This window comes from Hyla sarda, chromosome 3, assembly GCF_029499605.1.
Source record: "Hyla sarda isolate aHylSar1 chromosome 3, aHylSar1.hap1, whole genome shotgun sequence".
In the NCBI taxonomy this organism is placed as follows: domain Eukaryota; kingdom Metazoa; phylum Chordata; class Amphibia; order Anura; family Hylidae; genus Hyla; species Hyla sarda.
The window spans coordinates 433,743,838-433,763,088 of NC_079191.1; the positions used below are offsets into that span (position 1 = coordinate 433,743,838).

The following is a 19,251-nucleotide window of genomic DNA, read 5'->3' on the forward strand; positions in this document are numbered from 1 at the left end:
GGGACCTAAAACACTGCACACACTGATCTATTACATTGATCACTGGTTTCTCATAAGAAACCAGGGATCGATGATTCTGCCGCTTCACTGCTCATGTCTGGATCTCAGGCACTGAGCAGTCATTCGGCTATCGGACAATGAGGAGGCAGGTAGGGACCCTACAGCTGTCCTGTAAGCTGTTCGAGATGCCGCGATTTCACCGCAGCTATCCCGAACAGCTCCCTGAGCTAACCAACATGGTTTCACTTTAATTTTAGACGCGGCGTTCAACTTTGAACGCCGCGTCTAAAGGGTTAATAGCGCGCGCTATTAGCCATGGGCCGGGCCCGACCAGGTATGCCCTGGGTCCTTAACAAGTAAAGCAGCTGTATGCTACAGAGGAAATTCTTTTCTTTTTGAATTTCTTTTTTGTCTTGTCCACAGTGCTCTCTGCTGACACCTCTGTCCATGTCAGGAACTGTCCAAAGAAGCATAGGTTTGCTATGGTGATTTTTTCCTGCTCTGGACAGTTCCTGATACAGACATCAGGTGTCAGTAGAGAGAACTGTGGACAAGACAAAAAAATAAATTCAAAAAGAAAATAATTTCCTCTGTAGCAAACTGTCAGGGACCGACCAGGGAGAGTGAGCCCTAAACTGACCCTAAAACATCTCTCCCTGCCTACTTGCCCATCCCCCCCTAAACGGTGGATCGACAACTGGTCGCCGGTCCCTCCCTGAGCTAAAGTGCAGTGGCCCTAAAAACATATACTAATAAACAGTCATCACAAGCCAGAAACATAACAGGAACATAGAACTCTATAATAACTGGACTCAGATAACAAACACAAAACAGATTAAGTTCAGAGGACACAGATCAGTGAGAAGCACAGAGGACACTATAGACCAATGGTAAAGCACAGAGGAAAACACTAGCTAAGTGATCATGTACTCTATGATCTGTGCATGTACAGAAACTCCAAAGGAAATCATAAACTTATAAACATATAGGCCCTCATTTACTATTGCAAACCCGACATGTTTTGTCGGGTTGTGTGCCAGATTCTGGCACATTGCGCCAGAAATTCTGTCTGCGCCAGATTTTGCGCCAGATTTTGCGCCAGAATTGAAAAAAAACTTACTAACTTTCCATTTTGCTAAGAAAACCTGAAAAAAGGGGCATTGCCGTCGGGGAAAGGGGGCATGGTCACCGAAAAGGGACGTGTTCCCGACATTTTCACAAACACCCAACATATTTACTAAGGTTTCAACAGAAATGTGGTGGATTTCAGCTACAGATCAGAGCATGTGTAAAAAAAAAGCAAAATGTAGGGAAAGTGGAAAATGTAGGGAAACCTTAGTAAATACCGTTGAAAATAAATTATAGGGAATTAAAACCCACAAAGAAACCTACACAACACTCTTAGTAAATAAAGCCATAGAGTTCAAAACAGCAAAGACTCCAGATTATGAACACTGTTCACACTGAACACAAGATAGGAAAACGGATGAGTCTAAACAGACTCCAGGAACAGACAGGAATATAGCATAATCCCCTAGAAAACCTCCGGTAGACACAGGAATAGCAATACCCTCTGAGTCCCCCACACAAAGGTAAATGGAATATATTGCTAAACAGGAATAATCACAATCCCTCAGAAAACCTCCAGCAGACACATGATCAAACTCCCAGAGTCCCCATGGACCGGTAACAGGGATATCTAGTTATAGAAACACAGAAAACGGATACAAAAGAAAACACAGTGTGAACAGATACATAGCAGAAAGGACATACAAATCCTAAAACCGACTATACAAACACGGATTAAAATCTACTATGAGCATGCTATCTAACCATGGGTAAAAGCCCAGAACATATCAAAGGTGCATGCTAAAACAGAGATAGTAGAATTTCAGCACAAACAAGGAGTGTTTCACCAAGAGCTCCATAGCAGCATATTAGGAAGTCAATCTGTAATCACCAGCTCAGAGGCTAGACTGAGCTGATCTTATGTAGACACACCTTAAGAGCCACCACGCCCCCTCCCATAAACTTGCATTGAGGTGGGGGGCGTGACATCATGAGGGGGCGGGGCTATGACATTACAAGCTGCCGGCGCCGGCTCCACCGTTCGGAACAGTTTGTTCCAAACGCTGAGCAGCGGAGTACCCCTTTAATTATTGACTGGCTGAGTTGGGAGAGAAAAAGAAACAATGATATATAAATAACATATGTAGCTTTTCCTTTCCCACAAGGTTTAGGTAGGAAGATTGGACAACGCTGGGCGCTCAGATAGTAGAATATAAAACGCTAAACCCTCTAAATCCTTTTTATTATTAATCTACCACCTATTGGTCTTTGCTTTGTCTTAATTTTTTGGGTCTTTTTGGGGAGCAATTACCTATTATACAGTGTAATTAGAATCAGCATCTCCATACCAGAAGATATTTGGGCTGGGGATAAATGGTAACTTTTGGCCCAGAGCAGTTCAGGGGGTTCCTATACAGAGAAAAGTCACAGCAAACATGGCAATTCCAGTGAGGCCGAACGTCTTATTGCACCTGTGGCTTTTGCCCAACATTTTTTTCCTCAACCGTTGCATATCTAAAAGCCTGATAGATGGGTGCAATTATTATTAATGGTACAAAAAGATGTTTTATGGTTTCCAATAGGAACCAAGGAAAAATTAAAACATGTCCTACTTTGGATTCCAAAATCTGGGAACTTCATTCATCTTTACTTCTAATCTTTTTTGGTCACTTTGCGTTACATTCAAATTCTACAAATCCTACAAATTTGTGGAAATATTCTAATGTTTTTCATATTTCAATAAAATAGACACAAATTTGTGATGCATATGAACCGAGAATTTCCCCCCAAAAAAGGACCAAATAAAATTACAGTTTTTAATGAAAACTGTATCGAGTGTTGACTGCATAATATCATTGTTTTTTTTCAAAATAAATTCTTATACCTTGTAATTCACACTATTATTATTATAATTTTTTTTTTTTTTTTTTTTACCCTGATGCTTCTGTAGGGAGTGAAGAATGGGTCACAACAAAAGTTTTCCAGGCAGCATGCTACAGACACCATCAACTCTGGACTAGAACAGGCCAGAGAAGTCACCAGATCCTTCATGGTCCCAGCTGGCACCTACGTCATTCTACCGTTCACTCAAAACAAGGGACAAGAGTCGGAGTTCCTGCTGAGAATCTTTACGAAAACTTCACAGATTGCTGAGTAATTATTTTTTGTTTTGTTTATATTTATATTTTTAACCCCTTAACGAGCACAGACGTAAATGTATGTTCTGGTGCGGCGGTACTTAGCGCACCAGGACGTACATATTTGTCCTGTGTATGACCGCGAGCATCGGAGCGGTGCTCGCGCCATACACGGCAGGTTCTGGCTGCTAGCAGCAGCCTGGGACCCGCCGGTAATGGCGGACATCCGCAATTGCGCTGATGCCGCCATTAACCCCTCAGATGCCGTGATCAGTAAAGATCATGGCATCTGCGGCAGTGCGCATGCTAATTTTCTTTCATTAGGAGGAACTCAGGGCCAACCGCACCAGCATATGGTCTCACAAGGGGTCTGAGGATCTCATCTCGGTACCTAATGACAGTCAGGCTACCTCTGGCATGCACATGGAGGGCTGTGCGGCCCCCAAAGAAATGCCACCCCACACCATTACTAACCCACCGCCAAACCGGTAATGCTGGAGGATGTTGCAGGCAGCAGAACGTTCTCTACGGCGTCTCTAGACTCTGTCACGTCTGTCACATGTGCTCAGTGTGAACCTGCTTTCATTTGTGAAGAGCACAGGGCGCCAGTGGCAAATTTTCCAATCTTGGTGTTCTCTGGCAAATGCCAAACGTCCTGCATGGTGTTTGGCTGTAAGCACAACCCCCACCTGTGGATGTCGGGCCTTCATACCACCCTCATGGAGTCTGATTCTGACCATTTGATTGGACACATGCACATTTGTGGCCTGCTGAAGGTCATTTTGCAGGGCTCCGGCAGTGCTCCTCCTTGCACAAAGGCGGAGGTAGCGGTCCTGCTGCTGGGTTGTTGCCCTCCTACGGCCTACTCCATGTCTCCTGATGTACTGGCCTGTCTCCTGGTAGGGCCTTCATGCTCTGGACACTACGCTGACAGACACAGCAAACCTTCTTTCCACAGCTCGCATTGATGTGCCATCCTGGATGAGCTGCACTACCTGGGTTGTAGACTCCATCTCATGTTACCACTAGAGTGAAAGCACCGCCAGCATTCAAAAGTGACCAAAACATAGGAACTGAGAAGTGGTCTGTGGTCACCACCTGCAGAACTGAGAAGTGGTCTGTGGTCACCACCTGCAGAACCACTCCTTTATTGGTGGTATCTTGCTAATTGCCTATAATTTCCACCTGTTGTCTGTTCCATGTGAAATTGATTGTCAATCAGTGTTCTTCCTGAGTGGACAGTGGGATTTCACAGAAGTGTCATTGCCTTGGAGTTACATTGTGTTATCGTTCCCTTTAGGTTTTTTGAGCAGTGTAGTATTAACTCCATATTGTGATTGTAGATATCCAGACACAAAACCAAGTGAAAGGAACCGAGAACTTACCTCCAACAACACCTCATCTCAGTGAGTATCTGACAATTCATATTACTATATACATTTGTTATACACGACTAGATGGACATTTTCTTCTCTATTTGAATAGACTTTGACATGTTGTCCAGACGGGTCAAAAGTTTAGATCCTTGAAATAGAAGGGCCAGCCAGCAGACTTAGGGTCTATTCAGATGGCGGAATTCTGCCTGAAATTAAAGCCCAATAAACTTCTATGGGACTCTGCACTCCCGTTGACACTTTGAAAATCCCGCTAGCGTATTGGGCTTTCATTTTAGGTGGAATTCTGCCAGCAGAAATGTTACTGTGTGAGTAGACCCTTAACCTAGCACGTTACTGCTGGGCAAACGGGGAAAAATGCTTCTTTAGGGTAAGGTCACACGTTGCGATCCGCTGGTGACCTGACCCATAGTGTGCCTCTAGCTGTTGCCACCCCGCCCCCTGGCCTTCTCGCCACAGCTGCTCCGTGATGTCTGAGTTCACTGCAGTGCACTTGGCGACTTGCAGGCCCCTGTGTGGCCTGCGAGCAGGCCAGGGAGCGGGGCGAGGCAGGGTGGTGGGGTGTCAACAGCTGGAGTCACACTATGGGTCGGATCACCGGCGTACGTGTGACTCTACCCTAAAAGGAGATGTCTCATACTTAAAATTAGAGAAAAACTTATCTCCTATCTGCAGGATAGGGGATAAGTTTTAGATCACGGGGGGTCTGGCCACTTGGGCCCCCTGCGTTCTCTTGTATGGAGCCCTGGCTCTCCCCAGGAGTGGCGCATCACGGCCCCCACCCGAAGCGGCGGTCTGCCACACCCCCTCCATATATCTCTATGGGAGAGCTGATCGGCTATCTTCAGGCTCTCCCATAGAGATTTATGCGAGGGGCGTAGTGGCCCCCACTTCGGGCGGTGGTCATGACGCGTGCTCTCGAGGAGAGCCAAGGCTCCGTACAAGAGATAGCATTGGGCCCCAGTAGTCAGATCCCCCGTGAACTAAAACTTATCCCCTATCCTGCAGATAGGGGATAAGTTTTTCTGCAATTTTAAGTATGAGACATCTCCTTTAAGTGATGCATTTTTTTTCTACTGGAAGCCACCACTAGGGGGAGCAAACTGTACACATATTTGTATAGTTCATATTGAAGTCAATGGCTCACATCTGCCAAGCTTTTAACACCAGCTTTTGACCTAAACTGAACTTTATCACTGTTCTTCTTGATGTGGGTCAATGGGTCAATGTAGAATTGGGTCAACAGCATGACAACTCTACTCCAAGCGGGGGGGGGGGGGGGGGGTATTTTTGACACTTTCTTTTAATCTACAGAGGCTGTAATCTGTATTTATATTCATAACAGATCTGAAAACATCAAAAAGGTCCAAAGAAACGGAAACCAAGCACCGTACCCCAATGATGCTACGTTAAGGTATGGGGTCAATGTTGTTCCCATAAAGTGTCCTATATCTCCATTAGGAATGGAGCTTCACCTTCTCCAATATCTGAGAATATGTTAGGACCTAGGTCTCCATAGATGGACCACCAGCTGTTGCAAAACTACAACTCCCAGTATGCTAAGCAGCAGGTATCATGGTCTGGGCAGTGGATGAGAGACAAACACCAATGCTCAGAGTTGAGTTTGCCAATCAGGGTGCCTCCAGCTGTTGCAAAACTACAACTCCCAGAATGCTAAGCAGCAGGTTTCATGGTCTGGGCAGTGGATAGGAGACCAACAGCAATGCATGAAGCAGTGTTTGTTAACAAGGGTGCCTCCAGCTGTTGAAAAACTACAACTCCCATCATGCCTGGACAGCCAACAGCTGTCCGGGCATGATGGGAGTTGTAGTTTTGCAACAGCTGGAGGTCAACAGTTTGGAGACCACTGTGCCTAAGACAGTGGTCTCCCACTGACCTCCTGCTGAGCAAAGCTGCAGTGTAAAGCATGTAATGACAGATCTGATGAGACAGGATTGTGGTTGGGTACTATTTTGGGTGCCCATATTAATTATGCAAAAAAAAAAAAAACAATCTAAGTAATTGAATGCTATGTATTAATGTAACGTTTGGCTTTTTCTTTCAGTGACTTTGGCTCGAGGCTCAGCATAAACACTCAGAATCCTAAGGTAAATGTGTACCCACCTGCTTAATGGCTTGTACCCATATGTGTCACCCGTTATGATGCCAGCTCTGATTTTTGTTGTTTAAGTCTCGCTCCCGGAAGACACTGATTTACAGCGCTGTATAAACCGCTACGTCTATGTGTATAGGATGGCGATGGGAATGTATAGTTAATGGGGTAATCACATGTCCACAGCATAGCCAGCACACATATAACTCTGCTTACTCATCAGTAAGGAGACCAACATAAACTACTGTCATCACAGAGCCCCCCATAAACTACTGTCATCACAGTGCCCCCGATAAACTACTGTCATTACAGTGCTCCCCATAAACTACTGTCATCACAGTGCCCCCCATAAACTACTGTCATCACAGTGCTCCCCATAAACTACTGTCATCACAGTGCTCCCCATAAACTACTGTCATTACAGTGCTCCCCATAAACTACTGTCATCACAGTGCCCCCCATAAACTACTGTCATCACAGTGCCCCCCATAAACTACTGTCATCACAGTGCCCCCAATAAACTACTGTCATCACTGTGCTCCCCATAAACTACTGTCATTACAGTGCCCCCGATAAACTACTGTCATTACAGTGCTCCCCATAAACTAATGTCATCACAGAGCCCCCCATAAACTACTGTCATCACAGTGCCCCTGATAAACTACTGTCATTACAGTGCTCCCCATAAACTACTGTCATCACAGTGCCCCCCATAAACTACTGTCATCACAGTGCTCCCCATAAACTACTGTCATCACAGAGCCCCCCATAAACTATTGTCATCACAGTGCTCCCCATAAGCTACTGTCATCACAGTGCCCCCCATAAACTACTGTCATCACAGTGCTCCCCATAAACTACTGTCATCACAGTGCTCCCCATAAACTACTGTAATCACAGTGCTCCCCATAAACTACTGTCATCACAGTGCTCCCCATAAACTACTGTCATCACAGTGCCCCCGATAAACTACTGTCATTACAGTGCCCCCCATGAACTACTGTCATCACAGTGCCCCCCATAAACTACTGTCATCACAGTGCCCCCCATAAACTACTGTCATCACAGAGCCCCCCATAAACTACTGTCATTACAGTGCCCCCCATAAACTACTGTCATCACAGTGCCCCCCATAAACTACTGTCATCACAGTGCTCCCCATAAACTACTGTCATCACAGTGCCCCCCATAAACTACTGTCATCACAGTGCCCCCCATAAACTACTGTCATCACAGTGCTCCCCATAAACTACTGTCATCACAGTGCTCCCCATAAACTACTGTCATCACAATGCCCCCATAAACTACTGTCATCACAGTGCTCCCCATAAACTACTGTCATCACAGTGCCCCCCATAAACTACTGTCATCACAGTGCCCCCCATAAACTAATGTCATCACAGTGCTCCCCATAAACTACTGTCATCACAGTGCCCCCGATAAACTAATGTCATCACAGTGCCCCCCATAAACTACTGTCATCACAGAGCCCCCCATAAACTACTGTCATCAAAGTGCCCCCGATAAACTACTGTCATTACAGTGCCCCCCATAAACTATCATCACAGTGCCCCCCATAAACTACTGTCATCACAGCGCCCCCCATAAACTACTGTCATCACAGTGCTCCCCATAAACTACTGTCATTACAGTGCCCACCATAAACTACTGTCATCACAGTGCCCCCCATAAACTACTGTCATCACAGTGCCCCCGATAAACTAATGTCATCACAGTCCCCCCCATAAACTACTGTCATCACAGAGCCCCCCATAAACTACTGTCATCAAAGTGCCCCTGATAAACTACTGTCATTACAGTGCCCCCCATAAACTACTGTCATCACAGTGCCCCCATAAACTACTGTCATCACAGTGCTCCCCATAAACTACTGTCATCACAGTGCTCCCCATAAACTACTGTCATCACAGAGCCCCCCATAAACTATTGTCATCACAGTGCTCCCCATAAGCTACTGTCATCACAGTGCCCCCCATAAACTACTGTCATCATAGTGCTCCCCATAAACTACTGTAATCACAGTGCTCCCCATAAACTACTGTCATCACAGTGCTCCCCATAAACTACTGTCATCGCAGTGCCCCCCATAAACTACTGTCATTACAGTGCCCCCCATGAACTACTGTCATCACAGTGCCCCCCATAAACTACTGTCATCACAGTGCCCCCCATAAACTACTGTCATCACAGAGCCCCCCATAAACTACTGTCATCAGTGCCCCCGATAAACTACTGTCATTACAGTGCCCCCCATAAACTACTGTCATCACAGTGCCCCCCATAAACTACTGTCATCACAGTGTTCCCCATAAACTGTGCTAGCTGAGTATTCTTGTAAAAACCGACCCGCATAGACTGTACTACAGAAGAGCACCCCAATATGCAATGCTAGAAGAGCACCTCCCCAAAATCATTCATATCAACAGAGTTCCCCCATAACTTGGCAAGGAAAGCTCTTTGTGATCTCAACCACAGAATTGAATACTATTCGGTCTGCAGCTCCTGTCTCCATAACACTCGGGGATCACATCTCTTATTACTCTTCTGCTGTGTTCCCTGCTCCCATCATCCGCAGTCACATGCCGGAGGTCAGCCATTAGATGGGGGCACTCCGCCTCTATACTTTTCCTGTGACATTAATTAAACATTAATTACATTTGCTGCCATTATTCATTAACACTGACTGGAAATGGATTTATTGTGTGACCTCCTGAAGGTGACCGTATAGAAGAGTCCACATTATATGCACATTAATACAGGAATTATCTACTGTATCTATCTCATATCTATCTCATATATCTATCTATCTCATTTCTATCTATCTATCTCATATCTATCTATATATATCTATCTATCTCATATCTATCTATCTCATATCTATCTCATATCTATCTCATATCTATCTCATATCTATCTATCTCATATCTATCTCATATCTATCTCATATCTATCTCATATCTATCTCATATCTATCTATCTCATATCTATCTATCTATCTCATATCTATCTATCTATCTATCTATCTATCTATCTATCTCATATCTATCTATCTCATATCTATCTATCTCATATCTATCTATCTATCTCATATCTATCTATCTATCTCATATCTATCTATCTCATATCTATCTCATATCTATCTATCTCATATCTATCTATCTCATATCTATCTATCTCATATCTATCTATCTCATATCTATCTATCTCATATCTATCTATCTATCTATCTATCTCATATCTATCTATCTCATATCTATCTATCTCATATCTATCTCATATCTATCTATCTCATATCTATCTCATATCTATCTCATATCTATCTATCTATCTATCTCATATCTATCTATCTATCTATCTATCTCATATCTATCTATCTATCTCATATCTATCTATCTATCTCATATCTATCTATCTATCTCATATCTATCTATCTATCTATCTCATATCTATCTATCTCATATCTATCTCATATCTATCCAACTCATATCTATCTATCTATCTATCTATCTCATATCTATCTCCTATATATCTATCTCATATCTATCTATCTATCTCATATCTATCTATCTCATATTTATCTATCTCATATCTATCTATCTATCTCATATCTATCTATCTATCTATCTATCTCATATCTATCTATCTCATATCTATCCAACTCATATCTATCTATCTATCTCATATCTATCTCCTATATATCTATCTCATATCTATCTATCTATCTATCTCATATCTATCTATCTCATATCTATCTATCTCATATCTATCTATCTCATATCTATCTATCTCATATCTATCTATCTCATATCTATCTATCTATCTATCTATCTCATATCTATCTATCTCATATCTATCTCATATCTATCTATCTCATATCTATCTCATATCTATCTATCTCATATCTATCTCATATCTATCTCATATCTATCTATCTATCTATCTCATATCTATCTATCTATCTATCTATCTATCTCATATCTATCTATCTATCTCATATCTATCTATCTATCTCATATCTATCTATCTATCTCATATCTATCTATCTATCTATCTCATATCTATCTATCTATCTCATATCTATCTCATATCTATCCAACTCATATCTATCTATCTATCTATCTATCTATCTCATATCTATCTCCTATATATCTATCTCATATCTATCTATCTATCTCATATCTATCTATCTCATATTTATCTATCTCATATCTATCTATCTATCTCATATCTATCTATCTATCTATCTATCTATCTATCTATCTATCTATCTATCTCATATCTATCTATCTCATATCTATCCAACTCATATCTATCTATCTATCTATCTATCTATCTCATATCTATCTCCTATATATCTATCTCATATCTATCTATCTATCTCATATCTATCTATCTCATATTTATCTATCTCATATCTATCTATCTCATATCTATCTATCTATCTATCTATCTATCTATCTATCTCATATCTATCTATCTATCTCATATCTATCTATCTATCTCATATATATCTATTTATCTATCTCATATCTATCTATTAACATACCTCTCTTTCTCCCCCATATTTAGGCCGTGTTAAAAAGATATCAAGATGGCAACTACGAGAGTATTTTTGCGCGTTATGCAAACCAGGTGATCATTTTATCATTGAGTACTTGTGCTTCATATTCGAACTACAAATCCCAGCAGACCCGGACAGACAGCATGCTGGGATTTTGCAACGAGCAAATCTCAAAAGTGAAAACGTAGTAATAAAATATTTGAATTTTGCGCAGAACTCGGAGATGTACCCGGAGCAGCTGCAGATGCTTCTGAATGATGTGGTTATCACCGGTAAGTGCCAGAATTATGGGGGGGACACGATTTGTACTATGGCAGTGCTCTCCAACTATTGCAAAACTACAATTCACGGAATGCCCGGACAGCCAACGGCAGTCCGGGCATGCTGGGAGTTGTAGTTTTGCAACATCTGGACGTCCAGAAATTGAGGACCACGGATCTAGTGATTGTACGGCTGAATGGATCCCAGGCCACTCCCCTTACCGTCAAAAACATGGAGGACTACTCAGGCTACACAGGGAGCATGGGGACACACAGTGAAGTAGTTAGGTTTTGTGCTGCCCTAGGCCTGACTAACCTCATGTACCTCCGTAATCTAAATGTGCCCGCTCCTACTTATCAAGACCACGCCTTTTCCTGTTTAAGGCACACCCCTTCCTCTGTAGACTCCACCCCTTCCTCTTTTGGCCCCACTTTCCCTCTATATGCTTTGACCTTTCCTCTGTAATCCCCAATGACTGTTGGCATCACCTTCCCTCTTCATGCTCCACCCTTTTCTCTGTAAACCCCACCCCTTTCTATTTTGGCCCCACCTTCCCTCTCCATGCTCCACCCTTTTTCTGTAAACTCCACCCCTTCCTCTTTTAGGTCCACCTCCCCTCTTCATACTCAATCCCTTCCTCTGTAAACTCCGCCCCTTCCTCTTTTGGCCCCACATTCCCTCTTTATGCTTCACCCTTTTCTCTGTAAACCCCACCACCTTTTGGCATCGCCTTCCCCCTTCATGATCCACCCTTTCCTCTATAAACTCCACCCCTCTCTCTTTTGGCCCCACCTTCTCTCTTTGTGCTTCACCCTGTCCTCTGTAAATTCCACTTCTCTCTTTTTGGCCACACCTTTCGTCTTTATGCTCCACTTTTTCTTCTGTAACCCCATTTTCCCCACTTTCCATTTTAATGCTTCACCCTTTTCTTTGTAAACTCCCCCTGTTACTCTTTTGGCCCCACCTTCCCTCTTCACACTCCACCCTTTCCTCTGTAAACTCCACCCCTTCCAATTTTGGCCCCATCTTCCCTCTTTATTCTCCACCCTCTTCCTATTTTGGCCCCACCTTCTCTCTTTATTCTCCACCCTCTTCTCTGTAAACCCCACTCCTTCCTATTTTGGCCACACCTTCTCTCTTTATGCTCCATCCCTTTCTCTGTAGACTCCACCCCTTCCTATTTATGCCACACCTTCTCTCTTTATGCTCCATCCCTTTCTCTGCAGACTCCACCCCTTCCTCTTTTGGTCCCACCTTCCCTCTTTATGCTCCACCCCTTCCTCTTTTGGTCCCACCTTCCCTCTTTATGCTCCACCCTTTCCTCTTTGGACTCCTCCTTTCCCCTCTTTAAACATGGATACGGAGCGCCTATTTGTCGATTTTATGATTTTAAACTATTTTTTTCATATATAAAATAAACAAATATGTAAATTCAGTAATTTTTAGAATCAGAGTTGGGTCGTGTCTGGCTCATTACCCGAGGGGGAGGGGGTTGTCAGAAGTTGGTGGCAGCCCCTGATAAATGGCCGCCCTAAGCCTGGGCCTTGTTTTCCTAGCTGCAGGGCTGAGGATGTGTGACGCTTATAGTGCATTGGTTTTCTCATTACAGATGCAGCGATATAGAACATACGACAAGTCACAATTGTTAACAAGCTATGCTGCAAGTAGGATAGTGGAAAGGGGAGGAGCTTATGCTAATCATTAAAATGGGTATTCCTGGGGCAGTGGGGCAGTTTCTAATGGCAGAAGCGGGCAGGATGGATAGCACACTAAAGATGATGATGATGGTTGAGATCATGATGATGTTGATGACGACGATGTTGATGATGATGATGATGGTGATGATGAAGATGGTGAAGATGATGGTGAAGATGGTGATTGATGATGATGGTGATGATTATGGTGACTGATGATGATGGTGAAGATGACAATGATGGTGGTGATGGTGATGATGATGGATGATGATGGTGATTGTGACGATGGTGAATGATGATGATTGTGAAGATGATGATGACGATAGTGATGATGATGATGGTGACAATGATGATTGATGGTGATGATTGTGAAGATGATAATGATGATGATGGCAATGATGATGGTGATGATGATGATAGTGGTGATGGTAAAGATGATACCGATGATGATGGTGATGATGATGACGACGACGAGGAGGATGGTGATGATGATGACGATGGTGATGATGATGATGACGATGGTGATGATGGTGATGATGATGATGAGGATGGTGATGGTGACGATGATGATGATGAGGATGGTGATGATGATGAGGATGGTGATGATGATGGTGAGGATGATGATGATGATGAGGATGGTGATGATGAGGATGGTGATGATGATGAGGATGGTGATGATGATGATGACGATGGTGATGATGATGATGAGGATGGTGATGATGATGAGGATGGTGATGATGATGATGACGATGGTGATGATGATGATGAGGATGGTGATGATGATGACGATGGTGATGATGATGATGAGGATGGTGATGATGATGATGAGGATGGTGATGATGATGAGGATGGTGATGATGATGATGACGATGGTGATGATGATGATGACGATGATGACGATGATGATGATGAGGATGGTGATGAAGGTTTTCACTCTCTGGATTTATTCTTCCTTTTTCACTTATAGATAAAACCTTTGCAGCCAACAGAGGAGACTTCGGCCTGGACTCCTGCAGAGGGATCCTAATGCTGATGGACGTATCTTTTACCGCAGCCCTAGAGAATGAAAGAAGTATTCACACATCAGCTTGTTACCTTCTGTCCATACGATAGGAGGATAACAAGCTGATCGGTGGGGGTCCGACCAATGGGACCCCCGCAATCCTGAAATGATCACAATTGGGGAACATTTAGCTTCCCCGTTGCAATTCAGATATTTATATTTCAGATATGTGTCCGATAGGAAATGTACTAAAACAAGAACTCGAAGAATTGTAACTTACTGTGATATTCTGTGTGTATACATATATATATATTGTAACCCACTGATCACTGGTGTAACAGCGCCATCTAGTGGTGACTTCTAGGTAAGACTGAAGAACGATGGTCCTTAATAAAACTCCAGCTGAATGCGAATGGAAGACTCAGTCTCAGTGAATTTGGCCGCTTGTGGAAACGACTGAACATGTGCAAGGTACAATAAACCCGCACTGTATAATGCATGTCTGATACCCCCAGTATATTCTTAGGGACACTAAAGTAGATATACTCTTGTATATAGGAGCAGTATTATAGTAGTTATATTCTTGTGTATAGGAGCAGTATTATAGTAGTTATATTCTTGTATATAGGAGCAGTATTATAGTAGTTATATTCTTGTATACAGGAGCAGTATTATAGTAGTTATATTCTTGTATATAGGAGCAGTATTATAGTAGTTATATTCTTGTATATAGGAGCAGTATTATAGCAGTTATATTCTTGTATATAGGAGCAGTATTATAGTAGTTATATTCTTGTACATAGGGGGCAGTATTATAGTAGTTATATTCTTGTATATAGGAGCAGTATTATATTAGTTATATTTTTGTATATAGGGGGCAGTATTATAGCAGTTATATTCTTGTATATAGGAGCAGTATTATAGTAGTTATATTCTTGTATATAGGAGCAGTATTATAGCAGTTATATTCTTGTATATAGGAGCAGTATTATAGCAGTTATATTCTTGTATATAGGAGCAGTATTATAGTAGTTATATTCTTGTACATAGGGGGCAGTATTATAGTAGTTATATTCTTGTATATAGGAGCAGTATTATAGTAGTTATATTCTTGTATATAGGAAGCAGTATTATAGTAGTTATATTCTTGTATATAGGAACAGTATTATAGTAGTTATATTCTTGTATATAGGAAGCAGTATTATAGTAGTTATATTCTTGTATATAGGAAGCAGTATTATAGTAGTTATATTCTTGTATATAGGAGCAGTATTATAGTAGTTATATTCTTGTATATAGGAGCAGTATTATAGTAGTTATATTCTTGTATATAGGAGCAGTATTATAGTAGTTATATTCTTGTATATAGGAGCAGTATTATAGTAGTTATATTCTTGTATATAGGAGCAGTATTATAGTAGTTATATTCTTGTATATAGGAGCAGTATTATAGTAGTTATATTCTTGTATATAGGAGCAGTATTATATTAGTTATATTTTTGTATATAGGAGGCAGTATTATAGCAGTTATATTCTTGTATATAGGAGCAGTATTATAGTAGTTATATTCTTGTATATAGGAGCAGTATTATAGCAGTTATATTCTTGTATATAGGAGCAGTATTATAGTAGTTATATTCTTGTACATAGGGGGCAGTATTATAGTAGTTATATTCTTGTATATAGGAGCAGTATTATAGTAGTTATATTCTTGTATATAGGAAGCAGTATTATAGTAGTTATATTCTTGTATATAGGAACAGTATTATAGTAGTTATATTCTTGTATATAGGAAGCAGTATTATAGTAGTTATATTCTTGTATATAGGAAGCAGTATTATAGTAGTTATATTCTTGTATATAGGAGCAGTATTATAGTAGTTATATTCTTGTATATAGGAGCAGTATTATAGTAGTTATATTCTTGTATATAGGAGCAGTATTATAATAGTTATATTCTTGTATATAGGAGCAGTATTATAGTAGTTATATTCTTGTATATAGGAGGTAGTATTAGTAGTTATATTCATGTATATAGGAGCAGTATTATAGTAGTTATATTCTTGTATATAGGATCAGTATTATAGTAGTTATATTCTTGTATATAGGAGCAGTATTATAGTAGTTATATTCTTGTATATAGAAGCAGTATTATAGTAGTTATATTCTTGTATATAGGAGCAGTATTATAGTAGTTATATTCTTATATATAGGAGCAGTATTTTAGTAGTTATATTCTTGTATATAGGAGCAGTATTATAGTAGGTATATTCTTGTATATAGGAGCAGTATTATAGTAGTTATATTCTTGTATATAGGAGCAGTATTATAGTAGTTATATTCTTGTATATAGGGGGCAGTATTATAGTAGTTATATTCTTGTATATAGGAGCAGTATTATAGTAGTTATATTCTTGTATATAGGGGGCAGTATTATAGTAGTTATATTCTTGTATATAGGAGCAGTATTATAGTAGTTATATTCTTGTATATAGGAGCAGTATTATAGTAGTTATATTCTTGTATATAGGAGGCAATTTTTATTAGTAAAAAACAAACAGAAATATTACAGTACACTCGACCAAAATTATCAAAACAATATCAAATATTAAATATCATACACTTCCATTACAAAAGAAACAATAATGTTAACTTAGAAAAAGCCCATTGCTTTTAAATGAGAATAAAAGTAAATAAATAAATAACAACACAAAAGCATCATGAAGGTAAATATCATACTATATACACATTCCTCCATAATAAACAATTTTTCTCATCCTTTCTGATCTCCAAGCACTTTACCCACCTCAATTCTGTCAGGATCAGGTCTACTGCTCTCCTATCATGGAAGGGTTCACTGTACATGGAGACTCGGGTCCTGGTGTGCCAATGATAGTATTTTATGACAGATATGATGATATATAAGGTCTCCCGGTCAATGCCACTTACACTAGATGTTACACCGTAAATTATTTCTGAGTATTTTAGGGTCTGTAATCTCGGGATTCTTAGCTTGTTGGATATCGTCTGCCATATGTGTCGCCCTCCCCAGCACTCAGATATAAAATGTGTCATGGTCTCCTCCTCCTGACACCCTAGGGGACACTTCCGATCTGACACATTTAAGTATTTTAAATTCCCTCTTACAAACAGTTTCCCATGCAGTGACAGCCAGGCAATATCATGGAATTTTTTCAGGAGCCTCACACTGTTTAGAAGCCTCAGACTGTCTCGTAAAATGGCGGATGTACAGTCCCTTAGAGCTGGCTGTAAAAAGAAAAAGGTCCTACAAACCCTGACATAAAGCTCTTTACGGGTCTTACTCTCTATATAGGACTTCTCAATGCGCCATCTCTTCAGACATCTGAGCCCGTATTCCAGGTAAGGGGGGAGGTAGTCACGCGTCCATCTCCCCCTCTTGAGACTGCCGCCTCGCACCAAAGACTCTGCAAAAGGCAATATCCAGTCCCTGATACTATTCGCCCACAGGGAGCTGTTGTTTGAGTCCAGGCAACCAAAATTAACTTTTAGAAACATGGAGTCAAAGAACACCCTTGGATTCAGCATATCCAACCCACCCTCTCTCCTCTGTAGGTAAGTGATCCCTCTTTTTATTGGGTTCAACCTGTTCCCCCAAAACATCTGGAAGAACAGGCTAAAGAGCCGAGCGGAGAAAGATTCTGGCAAAGGAAAAACGACAGAGACATATAAGAAGACGGGGACCAGGTAAGTCTTCAACATTTTAACCCTTTCTCTATAGGTCAGCCTCCAGTTCTTCCATCGCTGAACCTTTGCATTTCCGGCTTCCAATTTCTCTTCCCAATTTAGTTTGGCGTTATCGTCCCTCCCGAATTTGACCCCTAGGATTTTAATATAGGAGGAGGCTCTCACAAATTGGGGCAGATCAAAATCTGGATCAGTATCTGATACCCAGAGAGCTTGACTCTTCTCAAGGTTGACCAGAGACCCTGAGGCCTCCGAGTAACTTCTGATGGCCGCAGACAACATCTCCACCTCACGAGGCTCAGATATCGCTACAGTCACATCATCCGCATAGGCAACAACACTCAGGGGCAGGCAGTGGGGGACCGGCACCCCCTGAAAACCACACTCCTGCAGTGACCTCAGAAACGGGTCTAAGGCGAATACATACAGCAGCGGACTCAGTGGGCAACCTTGTCTCACCCCCGCCTCAACCCTGAACGTGTCACCCTGCCAACCATTGATCAGAGGAAAGCTCTCGGCCTCACAATACAAAGTCTTCAGCCAATCAATGAATTGTCCCGGAATACCGTACTTTGACAAAGTGGCCCATAGATACTCATGATCTACTCTGTCAAAGGCTTTAGCCTGGTCAAGACTGACAACATATCTCCCACACCTCAGGACTTTACATCTCTCAAACATCTCCCTTATGGAGATCACTGCCCCAGAGATGTTCCGCCCTTTTACTGTGCCATACTGACAGCCTGCCAACAGTGCCGGGGACAGACAAACTAACCTAGAAAACAGGATTTTTGCCAGAATCTTCCTGTCGACATTCAAGAGGGCAATTGGCCTCCAGTTCTTGATGTCACTCGGCTCTTTACCTTTAGACAGCAGAATCAGCGAGGACACTCTCATGGATGGAGGCATCAGGTGACTTTCTAGACAATTTGTGTAAACATCCACGAGGATTGGAGCCAAGAGGTCTCTGAATGTCTTATAGAATTCTGCTGTTATCCCATCTGGACCTGGTGCCTTCTTCACATGTAACTTATCAATGGCCTCTTTGACCTCCGCCACCGTCAATTCTGCTGTCAAAGGAGAAAAGTCCAAATCATTAGTATCAGGGAGCGGAGTTGTCTCCAAGAATTGGGTCATCTTGTCTCTATCCAAAACCTTCCTCTGAAACAAGTCAGCATAGTACGATCTCACCACCCCCAGGATACCCTCCCGAGATTCCTGCAAAACACCCTGGGAGTCAGTGAGACCGGTGACAGATTTATTTGCCACCCG

The 19,251-nt window shown here is 41.7% G+C and overlaps 1 protein-coding gene across 1 annotated transcript in view; it reads left to right on the top strand.

Moving 5' to 3' along the window:
* The window catches only part of LOC130363140 (calpain-13-like), a 212,145-nt gene that overhangs the window by 145,465 nt on the left and 47,429 nt on the right, over window positions 1–19,251 (top strand). The window contains exons 13-20 of the mRNA XM_056568540.1: window positions 3,020–3,222; window positions 4,550–4,612; window positions 5,946–6,014; window positions 6,666–6,708; window positions 11,304–11,366; window positions 11,510–11,567; window positions 14,218–14,288; window positions 14,656–14,724. Coding sequence (XP_056424515.1) covers window positions 3,020–3,222; window positions 4,550–4,612; window positions 5,946–6,014; window positions 6,666–6,708; window positions 11,304–11,366; window positions 11,510–11,567; window positions 14,218–14,288; window positions 14,656–14,724 — 639 coding nt within the window. The remainder of the gene's footprint in view (window positions 1–3,019; window positions 3,223–4,549; window positions 4,613–5,945; window positions 6,015–6,665; window positions 6,709–11,303; window positions 11,367–11,509; window positions 11,568–14,217; window positions 14,289–14,655; window positions 14,725–19,251) is intronic.